At 35.7% G+C, this 15,697-nt stretch overlaps 1 protein-coding gene and 1 pseudogene across 1 annotated transcript; both read left to right on the plus strand.

Moving 5' to 3' along the window:
- The first annotated feature begins 5,172 nt into the window (after positions 1 to 5,172).
- On the plus strand, positions 5,173 to 8,832 carry LOC118344280 (wall-associated receptor kinase 2-like). Its single transcript, XM_035684666.1, has 3 exons — positions 5,173 to 6,086; positions 6,316 to 6,507; positions 7,490 to 8,832. The coding sequence occupies exons 1-3, from the start codon at positions 5,216 to 5,218 to the stop codon at positions 8,704 to 8,706; spliced, it is 2,280 nt and encodes a 759-aa protein (XP_035540559.1). The 5' UTR covers positions 5,173 to 5,215; the 3' UTR covers positions 8,707 to 8,832.
- A 2,511-nt stretch (positions 8,833 to 11,343) lies between these two features.
- Positions 11,344 to 14,497, plus strand: LOC109010819 (annotated as a pseudogene).
- The last annotated feature ends 1,200 nt before the right edge of the window (positions 14,498 to 15,697 follow it).

Below are 15,697 nucleotides of genomic sequence, written 5' to 3' on the forward strand. Positions count from 1 at the left end.
TTTTATTTTTATTTTTTTTTTATTTTTAGAGAATTTTCATAGGAAGAATTTTGATATATAATCATGAGGTCATCTAGCCCGTGGTCAATTCTGTATACACGTAGAGCTCCCTTACATCTTTGATTGCCTCCCCAAGAACTCACTGGTGGCAAAACAACAATTGTTTGAGCTGGAAGTGTAGTGTGTGAAGCAGGTCACAACTTACAAATAGTACATATGTTTTAAACCTTTGTAACTTATAACGGTACATGATACAATTTTCAAAAGATATAAGTACCTAAAATTTTCAGAATTGACATCACAAACACTCTTTATCCCATGCAAGTGCAAAACATTATTCATGATTTTTTAGGAACACACACAACATGCTTTTAACAAACAGAACAAAAATAAAGAACAACTATACAATAAAAAAAAAAATGCATGAATGCATGACCATTAGTCTATACCATGTCTGGTCTGCTCCTCCCCCTTTCTCATCCACACTTGTCTCACTTTTGGATGATTCACCTTATCAACCTTCTGTCTAGTAGTCAATTGGTCTAACTTCACATTGATAATCTCATTTTGTTTGGTCAAGACCATGACTTGGCTCCACAAGTTTTGATGCCCTTTTCTTGAGTAGGGCTTTTCAATTCTCTTAGGATGATCCCTAAGCTCAAAACAGTTTGGTCGAATGTGACCAATCTTACCACAATTGTGACAAACGTGGTTTGCCTTGTGAACTTCATGTCTCATGGAGGGTGAAATATACCTGGAAGCATTCAAGAACTTCATACTCTTTTTAGAAGGATAGACAATCTTACTTTTAGAGAAAGTAGGGGCATGATGATTTTTTAACTTGAAGCAATCTGGTCTAACATGACCAACCTTCCCACAATGATGACATATAGGGCTTGTGTTGCGAGCTCCTTGTCTCTTGGGAGGTGGGACAGGCTTTTGCACATGTAGGGGTTTCTTACCCTTTTTCAAAAGTTGAGGTTTGCCATTCTCATTCGAAGCAGGAACAAACATTATTTTTCCTACCCTTTTGTATGGGATTTTTGAAGTTGAAGCCACATCAGATTTCCCTTCAATATATCCTATACCTCTCTTGTCACCAAAGGACTTTCCTGAGTTTAGGATTTTGTCAAGCTTTTGTTTCCCAGTAGACAAATTTTTCAACTTATCGTTTAACAAAATCAACTCACTTCCCTGCATTTTCATTTTATCCTCGAGTGACACATTCCTCTTTTGCAACTGATCGGTTAGACAATTGGCTTCATTCAATTTACCTTGGAGATCCTCATTTTCTCTTTTGCAAATATCTATATTCTCAATATGTGCTTTATTGAGTTTCCTCAATTTTACACATTCTTTGTACAACTTCTCATAGATTTCCTCCAACTCATCATCATCCCCGGATTCACTTCCGGATACACTCTCATTTTCAGACGTTGATTCACTTCTGTGACTTTGGCCACCAACAAAAGAAGTGAATGCCATGTAGTTGCGATTTTTCTTTGGAGAGGGACTCTTAGAAGAGTCACTTGTCTCAGAATCATTATCACTCAAAGACGCACCATTTGCTTTCTCTATGGCCTTTTTGTAATTTGCACACTCAAAGCGAATGTGCCCAAAACCATGACATTCATGACACTGAATATCAGATTGTACCCTGTCTTTGGTGGCTCTAGTATATTTCTTAGAGCTCATTTCCTTGTTTCCTGAAATGGAATTTCCATTAACTCTCTCAAACCTTTTCTTCTTATCTCCCCAATTCTTTCTATTTCTAGATACAAACATCTTCCTGAATTTTTTAGCATAAAAGGCTACTTCTTTGTCACTCATAGCCAACTCATCGGACGACTCATCAGATGACTCATTGATAGTGTTGAGGGCTATGGACTTATTTTTCTTATCCACAGGAAGAGTATGCTCATAGGTTTGTAGAGAGCCCACCAGCTCTTCAATTCTCATATTGTCCAAATCTTTGCTCTCTTCAATGGCAGTGACTTTGGGATGGAATCTCTCAGGAAGAGATATGAGAATTTTTCTCACAATTCTATTCTCAGGGATTTTGTCCCCTAAATTAAAACTAGGATTGACAACATGATTGAGTTTGGCATAGAAGGCATCAAAAGTTTCATCATCTTTCATTCTAAGTTCTTCAAAACTTGTGGTCAGCATTTGAAACTTAGAATTCTTAACAGCCTTGGTACCTTCATGGGTAACCTCAAGAATGTCCCAAGTTTGTTTACAATTTTCACACAAGGAGATTCGCTTGAACTCCTCCTGGGACACAGCTATGAAAATCGCATTCAGGCCTTTGTTATTCCAACCACACTCACTTATTTCATCTCTAGAGTAATTATCCACACTTTTGTGAGTTTGAACTCCCTCAATGATAACAACTGGTTCTCTCCATCATTTTGTTATGGAAACCCACACTCGTTCATCCACAGACTTTAGAAACGCTTTCATTCGGACTTTCCAATAAGCAAAGTTGTTTCCATCAAAATATGGTGGTGATGTGAGAGATTGAGACTTATCCATTTAAACCACTATAGCAGGAACACACTCAGGAACTGAATCTTAGCGGAGTGAACCTGCTCTGATACCAATTGAAAAAGCAGTGGTTTTATCCCATACAACACCTAGAGGGGGGGTGAATAGGTGCAGTTCAAATTATGTGGACTAATAAAATTTAATGGCAAGAAGCAAATAAAAGATGACACAAATCATGCAAATAATCAACACAAGGATTTGGTCACGAAGTGGAAACTCATTTGAAGAACGTCTTCAAATTCTAAAACCACTCCGGGTGTAAGCCACCACCTAAAATCCACTATAGAAAAAGTTCATTACAACCAATTTAGAGACACTCACAAAACCTTTGTAGTTCCTAAACTTGGCTTGCAACATCACGAGTGACCCACTCGATCTCTACACGCATGTAGTGTCGGAACTCCGACCTTCTATAGCTTTCCACGAGAACCTCTCGATCTCTGCATCAACAGCAGCTCCGGAAACCTTCCGGCCAACAAAACGTCCACTTCAATGGACTTTGAATGAGATTTGATCTTGAGAGTGGTGTGGTGGATTTGTGTTTGTCCAAAAGAGATTCACAAGGTGAGGAATAGGTTTCTCTCTTTGGCTCTTGAAACACTTAAGGTTTTGCTCTGTTTTTCCACACCACAGAACAGAAATGATCTGTTCTATTTATAGTCCCAGCAAGTCACGGCGCCCAAAACATGAATTTTAGGTTGTCTTTGAACATTGGCTCGAGCTAGGTGTCGAGCGAAGGTCGAGCGCACGTTATCTTCTGAAACCGCTCGAGCGAGATGTCGAGCGAAGGTCGAGCGAGCGTCTCTGGATGAGTTCTGCTCGCGCGCAACAACGAGCACACATCGAGCGAACCACTCTGGATGGGTTCCGCTCGAGCGCCACGTCGAGCGCACATCGAGCGAACCACTCTGGATGAGTTCTGCTCGAGCGCCACGTCAAGCTCACCTCGAGCGAACCACTCTGTCTGGGTTCCGCTCGAGCGCTTCGTCGAGCGCACATGGAGCGAACCACTCTGGATGGGTTCAGCTCGAGCGCCACGTCAAGCTCACCTCGAGCGAACCACTCTGTCTGGGTTCCGCTCGAGCGCTGAGTCGAGCGCACATCGAGCGAACCACTCTGTAAGGTTCCGCTCGAGCGCCATGTCGAGCGCCCATCGAGCGAACCTCTCTGGAAGGTTCCGCTCGAGCGCCAGTCGAGCCATGTTGAGCACACTTCAATATTTTTCATGTACCAATGCATCAACACTTGTTAGAACTCAACTTTACATAGATTTTCACAAGAATATGCCAATTAACACATTTTTCCCTCAACAGGTAGGACCATGCATGCAGTAGATAGGGATGGATGTGAAATTAAATTATGACTTTGATCTAGTCTCCAAGATGTGTTAATCCATATATATATATATATATATATATATATATTATATGCATGCATGATGCATGCAATATATATTATATATAGGGACGGATGTGAGATTACATTACGACTTTGATCTAGTCTCCAAGATGTGTTGCTGTCATCACAAACCAAATTATTTAATTACTCTTAATTAGAAAATTCACAGCTTGTACGTACGTGTTGTACTATCAAAATTTTATATTATATATGAACGTATTGTATCCGTTGAAAGTAATAGCAACGGCACCTAAGCATGTCATTTATTATTATTTATTAAGCTTTTTTTTTTTTTTACCCAAAGTTATATATTTATAAGTTTAAAGCTTCTTGCATGCCTTGGATTAAATTATAGTTAGTAATTAGTGAATTTAAATATAATTGTGTTATATATTTTAAAATGCTGTAAATTATATCTCATTTATTTATTTATTTATTTATTGACCTGACTTCTTGATTTTATTTAGTTTGGATTAAAACATTGTAAATTACAGTTTGGATTGAGAAACATTCTCAATTTATCTCATCTCATTATTATAATTTTTACAAATTTTTACATAAAATATAATAAATAGTTCAACTTTTTGAAATTCTAAAATAATAATAATATTAAAAAATAATATTCTAACAATATTTTATTCAACTTTAAGTTTTATCTCAATTCATCTCATCTTAAGACGGCAGGTTTGGTAAGTGGGATGAGACAAAAAATTTTCATCTCATCTTATATAATCATTATAATTTTTTTAAATTTTCACACAAAATATAAGAAATAATTTAATTTTTTTAAATCTCAATTCAATATTTTTAAATCTCAAAATAATAATAATTTTTCACTTGAGTCCACATCGATCACGGCTCGAGCATGCCCCCTTGATCTGCAGCTAATTAGTTTTAATTTTTAAAGCACCAAAAGTCAAAATCATGGCGAGCGGACTGAGTCTTCTCCTAGAAAAAATCTATTAATTAATTACGTACCTATTCAACACACTGCATTATCCCTTCCACATTATCTAATTAACATAAAATGATAGAAATATTCAAAATAATACTGATTGATATTCCTAGAAAAAAAATATTGATTAATATTCTAAAATTTTTTCCATAGCTCTAATATTAGTATATATATGTATATTTGGTCCAAATTTGGGTTTTAATTTCCTTTATGCCTCCGTCCAATAAAAAGATCAGCATCTATATATATGAGAAGTCTTGCAAAGAGATCACCAAAACAAAAACTTTTAGAATCGAAGATTTTGTTGGAAAAACAATGGGTTTGCGTAAGATGTTCTTGGAATTAGTGACATGTGTTGCTGTGATATTGTCGGGAATGGGTGCCGCAGCTGTAGCATTTCAAATAGCCAAGCCTAACTGCGAGGATCGGTGTGGAGACGTTGAAATTCCATATCCATTTGGTACAACTAAAGGTTGCTACCTAAATGAGGATTTCTTCATGAGATGTAACGATTCGTCCGGCCATCCTCCTGAATTAATAGCCGGTATAAATTTGACTGTCACAAAGATTTCCATGGACGGCGAGCTTGACATCTTGATGTATATAGCCCATCAGTGTTACGAGAATGGTGTGCTTGGGTATAACAACAATCCCTGGCTCAACTACCCGGCTTTCACAGTTTCCAACACCAAAAACAAGTTCTTCGCCATCGGCTGTGACACTTACGCCTACCTCAATGCTTTCCGAAACAATGAACGGTTCTCGATAGGCTGCATGTCTATATGTCGAAGTCTTCAAAATGTCGAAAATGGATCTTGCACTGGGATTGGGTGTTGCCAGGTTGAAATCCCAAAGGGACTGAAGAACTTTACTTTGGATGCTCGTAGCTATCGCAATCACACAAATGTCTCTACATTCAATCCATGCGGCTTTGCTTTTGTGACTAGACAAGAAGAGTTTGATTTCGCCTCTGATTATCTTATAAGCCTGCGAGAGAAAGAGACCTATCCAATGGTTCTTGATTGGGCAATCGGTGATGAAAAGTGTGAAACTGCTCAAACCAAGCCAGATTACGTATGTGGAGGGAACAGCTCATGTGAAAATCCCCCAGACGGTGTCGCTGGGTATCGTTGCAGGTGCGAAGAAGGCTATGACGGAAACCCATACCTCCCTCATGGTTGCCAAGGTACGTACGTATGAGTTGCACATGCATCGAACAAAAGCTCCTGAAAAATCTGAAGGAATACTAAACAACTTTTATATAGAATGAAACTTTTGTTGAGCTTCTGCAAAATCTGGATCGATAGTTTCGAGCTATTTTCCTAATATTTAATGGGTGGAAGTCCGAACGTATACGTACATACTGATCATGATCACGTGCGTTTGGTTTGCTAAGCATCGATCTTGTGTTTCAGATATTAATGAGTGCGAAGCAGATCCGAAACCTTGCAATATTACTACATCAAAATGCAACAACACTGACGGGAATTTTACATGTATTTGCCTCGACGGATACGAAGGAGATGGGAAGATCATAAACGGAACCGGTTGCAGACTTAAAGCCGGGGCCAACCTGCAATCAAGGATCAATATCATTATTCCACTCGGTAAGTATGTAGAATAATGTATATTTAATTGTATTATTTCCTTTTTTATTAAATATATTTTTTCTACTAACTGGTAATTAATCTATTCTCTAATTACATGGGTGCAAAAGAGAGAGATAGATAGATAGATAGATAGATACAAATTCTTAAGCATTTGGATCCCTACTTGGTCAATGCATGGTTGTGTCAGCAGCCATTGGCCTCTTTGGTCAACATTGCCAGCTGCATAGAAAACAAAAGACTCAAGAGTAATTAATGTTAAATTAGTCTTAAGATTCTATACGTCTCTGATAATTTTTTGTTTAATTAATTATTAAATGTATGTTATATATTTACCTTTAAATAATTACTAGTTGATGACAATGATCATAAGAATAAGATCGGTAAAACAGTTATAAAACTCCATTAATTAAATATTTTATCTTTTATCTTGTTATTAATTTTAAGCGCTAAGATTTAAGATCACTTGATATTAAAGCAAGAGCACAACTCAAAAATTAATGAATTAGCTAGAGTCCCTTTGGTTCCTACTCAAAACCTTAGAACCTAGAATATATAGAAGCGGATCGAATAGACTTATATATGTTTAATTAAGCCCTAAAATTTGAATTCATGTATATATACTTGTGTGATGACTCTCTCTTTACCTAACGGAACCTAATGCTAGTTCAATTATTACTTTGAAAAAAAAGTAATCAATCCCATGTTCTGTTTCATTATCTTTTTCTTTTAAATATTTATATATAGATGGTGATCAAGTAGCATTATTCTTTTAATTTTATATTTTTTTTTACCAAATCTGTATTTGCACAAATAGGAATGCATACATATATAGAATCTATGCTATAGCTAATTCAGTGATAGTCTCTAACTCAAGTCTTGACTGAGCTATAGTTACCTATATATCTATTTGATTTGCAGTAGTAACTTTGTTGAACGGTTTGTGGAAACAAAGATAACATGTTTGAGTATGTACGTGCAGCTATCAGCATTGGACTCTTAGGATTGTTTGTGGGAGGTTCTTCAATATATTGTGGACTTAAAAGAAGAAAACTCATCAAGTTAAAAGAGAAATTCTTCGAAGAAAATGGTGGCTTGTTGTTGCAACAAAAACTCTCAATTAATTATAGCACTTCAATGGAGACTGCCAAAATATTTAGTGTGGAAGAACTTGAAAACGCTACTAACAATTATGATGAGAGAAGAATCCTTGGGCAAGGAAGCTATGGAACTGTTTATAGAGGAGACCTACCAGACAACAAAGTTGTTGCCATTAAGAAATCAAAGATTTGTGATAAGAGTCAAATTGAGCAATTCATAAATGAAGTTATTGTGCTTACTCAAATTAACCATAGAAATGTGGTTAAGATGTTAGGTTGTTGTCTAGAAACAGAAGTGCCTTTACTAGTTTATGAATTCATCACAAATGGGACTCTTTCTAGTCACATTCATGATAAAACCCTATCATCCTTGCTCTCATGGGAAAAGCGTTTGAAGATAGCGTCAGAAACTGCAGGGGCGCTCGCATACTTGCATTCCTCAACTTCTGTGCCAATTATACACAGGGATGTGAAACCTGCAAATATACTTTTAGATGATAGCTATTCAGCAAAAGTGGCTGACTTTGGAACTTCAATTTTGGTCCCTCTTGATCAAATAGAATTATCTACATTGGTGAAGGGAACTCTAGGATATTTAGATCCAGAATACTTTTATAGTAGCCAACTTACAGAAAAAAGTGATGTCTATAGTTTTGGTGTTGTTATGGCAGAGTTATTGACAGGTAAGAAAGCCCTTTGTTTTGATAGGCCTGAAAATGATAGAAGTTTGGCAATGTTCTTTAACTCTGCAATAAAAGAGGATCGCTTGCATCAAATTCTTGACAATCAAATTGTCAATGACGGCAATATTAATGTAATAGATGAAGTTGCTAAAATTGCAAAATGGTGCTTAAGTGTAAAAGGGGATGATAGGCCAACTATGAAGGAAGTGGCAATGGAACTAGAAGGATTGAGAATTATGGGAAAACATCCGTGGGTAAAGGCTGATCTCTTTACAGAAGAGACTGAATACTTGCTTGGGGCACCTACACACTCTTTCAACATTGATATCAACAATGCTTCTTCTTCTATGATCACAACAGTTGGGCTTGAGAGTATGAAGAACCAAGTCGTGAAACCATTAAATGACGGTAGATGATGAGCTAGTCGATCCACGGTGATCAATATATATAGATATATCTTCACAGACTGATCGATGAACTGTATTACATTTAGATATATGTATATCTCTCCTATTTTAATTTTCATGTGCTATGTCTCAATCTTCTTGGGCGAATATGTTTATATCTCTCCTGTTTTTTCATGTGTTACGGCTCAGTCTTCTAGCAGCATGCCTGCCTTCTCTTTTCTATAATAAGGCTAATTCATTACCAATTGATATACCTTAAAATGTTTTTTATTTTTTTTTAATGATGTTATCTTTCATGCTGGTTTTGTTATCTATATTAATACAGCACCCTTTCTTTTATCTATGTTAATTTTACTTTGTTAGATATATCTATATATGTTACTTTGTTGCATGCATGCAGTTTAAACACATATTACTTAGCAAGTTTTCTTACCAACCCAACACAGGTTCTCATCGTTTTTTTTTTTTTTTTCCGCCCATTTTATTGTCCTTGATATTGCCCCATGGATTAGGCAGGATTCCTCCCTAGTTACATAAGGCTACGTTCACTCAACTAGAAGGATTGTTCGTTTTGTCACATGATTTGGAACATTACCTGCAAACTGGTGAATTTCCTTCTCCTGATGAAACGAAATATGGATATTAAGCTCAAAGATACGGCCGGCCGATTCAATCATCCATAATTGAAATTTTATATTATATATTACGTACACAAGCAATTGGATTCTTAATAAATTAAATATACACACACATACTGCATGCATGCAATATGAAGGGATGTGAAATTGAAATAATTAATACTACATGGTCATATATATGCCACCTATCAATTGATTGAGCATAGCTATATATCCGGCTTTGATCTAGTCTCCAATATGTTGTGGTCATGATATACAGCCACGACCATATATTATATTATATTATATATATATATATATATATATATATGGACTCGCGGTAAGAAAGTAGGAAATTACTTTCCAATTAGTTATGTCCTAGCTAGTCACAACCAAATTTATTGTTTGACTTATGCAAAGTGGAAAATATTCCAATTAAATGAAAATAACATCATAGAATGCTGAAACTAATTAACTAATATTGATCAAGTAAATTAAAAAATCGAGATTAATCTTGAAGTTTGTTCATTAGGATATGTGATGGAGAAGAATCTAAGTTAGATGATCCTAAGTTGTTAGATTGCACATTGATGGTGTTGAACTATCTTGAGACAGTAGATCAACAAAAGTACAATAGGAAACAATGATTTTTCCTTGATTTGGGACAGATTTGAGCACGTGTCGGTATTTTGGCCATAACTTTAGTTATGAGTATCGGAATCACGCATATGATCTAAATTTGGAAAACTCTTTTCGACGCTCATGCCATGGTCTCAAAACTATGCTTAGTGTGCATAGTTTGTTCAGTTTGCACCGTTTTCAAGGTCGAAATCAGTTGTTTTCCCTTTTGAATCTCCATTTTTAGATATTTTTTGTCTTTTATGGTAATATTTCATTTCTTATTTAGGAAGTGCTTTTGAATCCAATTTTAGCCAGATTTTGGACAGATTAATTCTTTATTTATGTATTTAATTTTGGTGTATTTATTGAAATTTTGCTATTTATGTGGAAAGTTTGCTACAATATCCTACCAATTAACTAGACAGAACCTTAAGATGAAGAATGTAGCGAGGGTTGCAGTCTGTCCTATTTGTGAATTAGTAGAGGAATATGTAGAACATGTTTTGTGGGAGTATATTTCCCATTAAAGAAAATAAAAATAAAAATCAGACCAGGCCTTAAAGTTAAAACGACATTGCAACTTGAATTATAAAAAGGCTATACTATGTATTCTCTATTAACACCCAACGATTATTAATTATTAAGAGTTAAAATTCTTTTTATGCTATGTAGCCATTTTTCGTCATCTTAACTAGTAGTAGTCCACATTACACGATACGTACACAACTTGAATTAATTCTACTTGGATATATATTAATTCAAGGATAGTACAAAGTGTATTTTTCTTATTTTTAAGTACTATATATGATGGGGCTGAAATATGTAGCAAAACTTGAATCTCTTATTTTTTTCTTCCCGGTAGTATGATGTTAATTAATATGAGCATAAGTTGACTAGTACATATGTACTAGTCAAATTATTTACACAATCAACTGGGTCATATATATATATGTACGACAGTAGCCATGAATTAATCTATATATAATCGTATTATATTAAACGCTTATAAGCCTAACAATTACGACCTAAAATAGATGCCAACAATAACACAAGTACTGTTTTTTCTTGACCTGACTTGCAGCTCATGTTTTGGCTTGATTTGCAAGCCAAGTTGTATGCATGAATGAAAGTCCAAAGTCATGGAATGCCGGGTCTTCCTTGAAATAATTGTTTATACCTAATCAACACGTCCCTTCCAAATCATCTATTAATATATATAAAATGATATTGATATTTTAATTTTTTATTTTCATAACTATAATGGTCTTCTCTTCCTTCCATGTGCCTCCATCCGATAAAAATATCAGCATGCAGATCATCTATCAAAGTTTTGCAACAGACCAAAGAAAAAAGAAAACAAAAGAGTACAGCTTGAATGCTCTCCTGGGAAACAGATCATCAGGGAGCAATGGGTTTGAGCAGGATGTTCTTGCAAGTGATGTGTGTTTTTGTGTTAGTGTCGGGAATGGCAGCTGCAGTAGTAGCATTTCCAATAGCCAAGAGGCCTCACTGCCAGGATCGGTGTGGAGATGTTAAGATTCCATATCCATTTGGTATTACTGAAGATTGCTACCTAAATCAATATTTTCGCATTAATTGTAGCAACGATTCGTCCGGCCGTCCCCAACCAGTGGTCGGTAAAAATCTGGTTGTCACAAACATTTCCATTGACGGCGAGCTTGACATCTTGATGTATATATCCCGTCAGTGTTACGAAAACTCGAGTGGTGTGCTTGGGGATAACAACAATCCCTCTCTCCGTGTCCCTGCTTTCACAATTTCCAACACCAAAAACAAGTTTGTGGCCGTCGGCTGCGACACTTACGCCTACCTCAATGCTTACCGGAACAATGAACGCTTCTCCATAGGCTGCATGTCTATATGTCGAAGTCCCAAGAATGTCATCAATGGGTCATGCTCTGGGATTGGGTGCTGCGAAGTTGATATCCCAAAAGGATTGAAGAACTTTACTTTGGATGCACGTAGCTATAACAATCACACAAGAGTATCCAAATTCAATCCATGCAGCTTTGCTTTTGTGGCTAAACAAGGCAGCTTCAATTTCTCCTCTGTTTATCTTAGAAACATTTCAAACAGGAGGACCCCAATGGTTCTTGATTGGGCGATTAATGGCAAAGAAACATGTGAAAATTCCAAGAACGTATGTGGAAGGAATAGCCATTGTTATCATCCCGAAAACAGGGATGGGTACCGATGCAGGTGCAATAAAGGTTATGAAGGAAATCCATATCTCGTTGAATATGGTTGCCAAGGTACGAGTTTTGCAAATCTAAAAGAAGCTTCTCCAAAATTTCAAGGAAAGAACATCCATAAAGAATGAACCTCAAAGAAACTTCGCCTGAATTCTGAGTTTATAAATGGAAATATGCATGCTCATGGGATTATGCTTTCTTCCCTTATAAATTGTGGTGTTTGATCATTCTAGATTATTATTTTTTATATGGGTTCCAAAGTTTCGAATCATGTACTGATCATATGCATTTGGTTTGCTAATTAGCATCGATCTTTTGTATTTTTGCTGTGTTTCAGATATTAACGAGTGTGATTCAATTCCGAAACCGTGCGTTACTACAGCAACATGCAACAACATTGAGGGAAATTTCACATGTACTTGCCTTGGCGGATACGAAGGCGATGGGAAGATCATAAACGGAACAGGATGCAGGCCTAAAGCCTCGGCCGGCCGATCTAGCATTCATATCATTATTCCACTTAGTAAGTATGTAGGTATAATAATATATAATTAATATATTTGTAATTACTTTTTTACCAATATTTTATATACTTGGTCATTAATCTATTCACTTATATATACCAACGAGCCAAGCTAGGGGCACAAATTGTGAATGTGCTAACGGATCAGCGTAATTTTGAAATGAATGTTGACGGGACATGCCATGTCAGAGTTAGCAAGCCAATTGTCAAACGATCTTAAATGGCACTTCCATGTCAGCCCATGCATGTTAGACTGAACATAGAATATAATTATGTACTATCAAGTACTCCTATAAAAAATCCACCATCATTTTGCTCTTTAATTTCAAAGTCCTAGAAGACTTTTGAACTTTTGATTCTTGATAGGATAAAGGCTTGCTTGATATGATTCATCCAGGAACTATTGCATACAGTGCTTGAACAGTCCATTCTTTTTGGTGTGCCATATTTTGTGTTGGTGGAATTCTTCCATATATGTATCATGCAGGCTCTACATAGAATCTATTCTAGCAAACTGTGATAGTCACTAGCATGCTCTAACGTGAGCTAGCTAGTTACCTATTTGATTCACTAATTTGCTGAACCATTGGTGGAAACAAAGATAACATGTTTGAATATGTGCAGCTATCAGCATTGGCCTTTTGGTATTGTTCATGGGAGGTTCTTCAATATATTGTGGACTCAAAAGAAGAAAACTCATCAAGCTAAAAGAGAAATTTTTCCAACAAAATGGAGGCTTATTGTTACAACAAAAACTCTTGAATTATAGAGCTTCTATGGAAGTTGTCAAAATCTTTAGTGCAGAGGAATTGGAAAAAGCTACCAACAATTATGATGAGAGTAGAATCCTTGGCCAAGGAGGCTATGGAACTGTTTATCAGGGAATCCTACCAGAGAACAAAGTTGTTGCTATCAAGAAATCAAAAGTTTGTGACCAAAGTCAAATTGAGCAATTCATAAATGAGGTAATTGTACTTACACAAATTAACCATAGAAATGTGGTTAAGATGTTAGGTTGTTGTCTAGAAACAGAAGTGCCATTACTAGTTTATGAATTCATCACAAATGGTACTCTTTCTAACCACATTCATGATAAAAGCATATCATCCTCATTCTCATGGGAAAAGCGTTTGAAGATAGCTACAGAAACAGCAGGGGCACTTGCATACTTGCATTCCTCGACTTCTATTCTGATTATACATAGGGATGTGAAACCTGCAAATATACTTTTAGATGATAACTATTCTGCAAAAGTAGCTGACTTTGGAACTTCAATATTGGTCCCTCTGGATCAAACAGAAGTAGCTACATTGGTGAAGGGAACTTTTGGATATTTAGACCCAGAATACTTCTATAGTAACCGACTTACAGAAAAAAGTGACGTCTATAGCTTTGGTGTTGTTGTGGCCGAGTTGTTGACAGGTATGAAAGCAGTTTCATTTGATAGGCCTGAAATGGATAGAAGTCTGGCATTGTACTTTAACTCTGCAATAGATGATGATCGCCTACATCAAATTCTTGATTATCAAATTGTTAGTGGCGGTAACATTAATGCAATAAAAGAAGTTGCTAATCTTACAAAACGGTGCTTAAGTGTAAGAGGGGAGGATAGGCCAACTATGAAGGAAGTCGCAATGGAGCTAGAGGGGTTGAGAATTATGGAAAAACATCCATGGGCAAAGGCTGATCTCCGTACAGAAGAGAATTAATACTTGCTCAATGCTCCTATACACTCTTTAAGCATTGGTGTCGACATAGACTATTCTTTTAGTTCAAGCACAACTTTTGGATTTGATAGTACAAGGAACCAATTAGTTGTGAATTAACCATTGGGTGATGATAGATGATGAGTTTAGTCAACAATCAGTGTGTGTATATATATATATATATATGCGTATGTATGTATATGCTACAATTGATGAAATCAATTATTTTCCATAAGAAGGCTTCATTACTAGTCTTCTTGCTACATGCCTTCCAATTATTTTCAGTAACAAGGCTTCATTACTAGTGGATAAATGCGGCAATTATATGGGGTATTTGTGATGATTTTGAGCACTGGAGAAACTTTGAATTCTTGTAGTGTACCTTAGAAGAAATGCCTTAAATCAGATTGTCTTTCATTCTGTTATAGTGGTTAATTAATTTTGGTTAGATATTGTATATATATAAAGCTTTTATCTCAACTATCTTGCTTTGTTATATATATATATATATAATGCTTTCTTTTGTTGTCTCGAACGTAACCCTTGAAAATATGAAATAGAAGATCCAATATCCTATATCATATCGATGTAAGTTATAGCTAAACTTGTGAAAAAAAAATTTGAAACTTGATAGCTTTTACTCCATCGAAGTAATGACTTAGCATTTGGATGTTGAGATGTTCTTAACCCCTTTCATTTCATCTTAACATCCAAACACCACTCAAATACAAATACTTTTCAATTTCAAAATTTTAACTTCTTCATCTAATTATTACCTAATGATAACAATTTTCTCAATTTTTTGAACAAAACACAAAAAACAATTCAACATTTTCAAATCTCAAAACAAAAGTTATATTAAAAAATTATATTCTAATAATATTTTAACTTTATAATTTTTTATTCAACCATTTCTTTCTACTTTTCCAAAATCCTATAAAACATCTTAACTCAAACCATTTCATTACTATTTATAGATTTCCCATCTCATCTCAACTAATCTCATCTCAACATCCAAACAAAGCCTTAAAGCATACAAGTAGTGGGTCCGTTGTAAAGTTATATCATCCATTGACCATGGTCTAATTAAGACCACGTATCCAATTGTTGAATAGACACTTGCGTTCACTTTGTGAAATTAACTCTTGTCTCAAAAGCTTAAGCTGTTGAGAAGAGATATATTTTATTATTTTATATCTTAATTACTCCCCCTCACTTGTGGGTCAGACTTCCCCACAATGAGTAGGTTCAACAAGTGAAATATTTAATTAAATAGGTTAAAATGTAGAGTCAAGGTTCAAAATAAGGACCTCTGCTCTG

Source organism: Juglans regia, chromosome 13 (genome assembly GCF_001411555.2).
Source record: "Juglans regia cultivar Chandler chromosome 13, Walnut 2.0, whole genome shotgun sequence".
Taxonomy (NCBI): domain Eukaryota; kingdom Viridiplantae; phylum Streptophyta; class Magnoliopsida; order Fagales; family Juglandaceae; genus Juglans; species Juglans regia.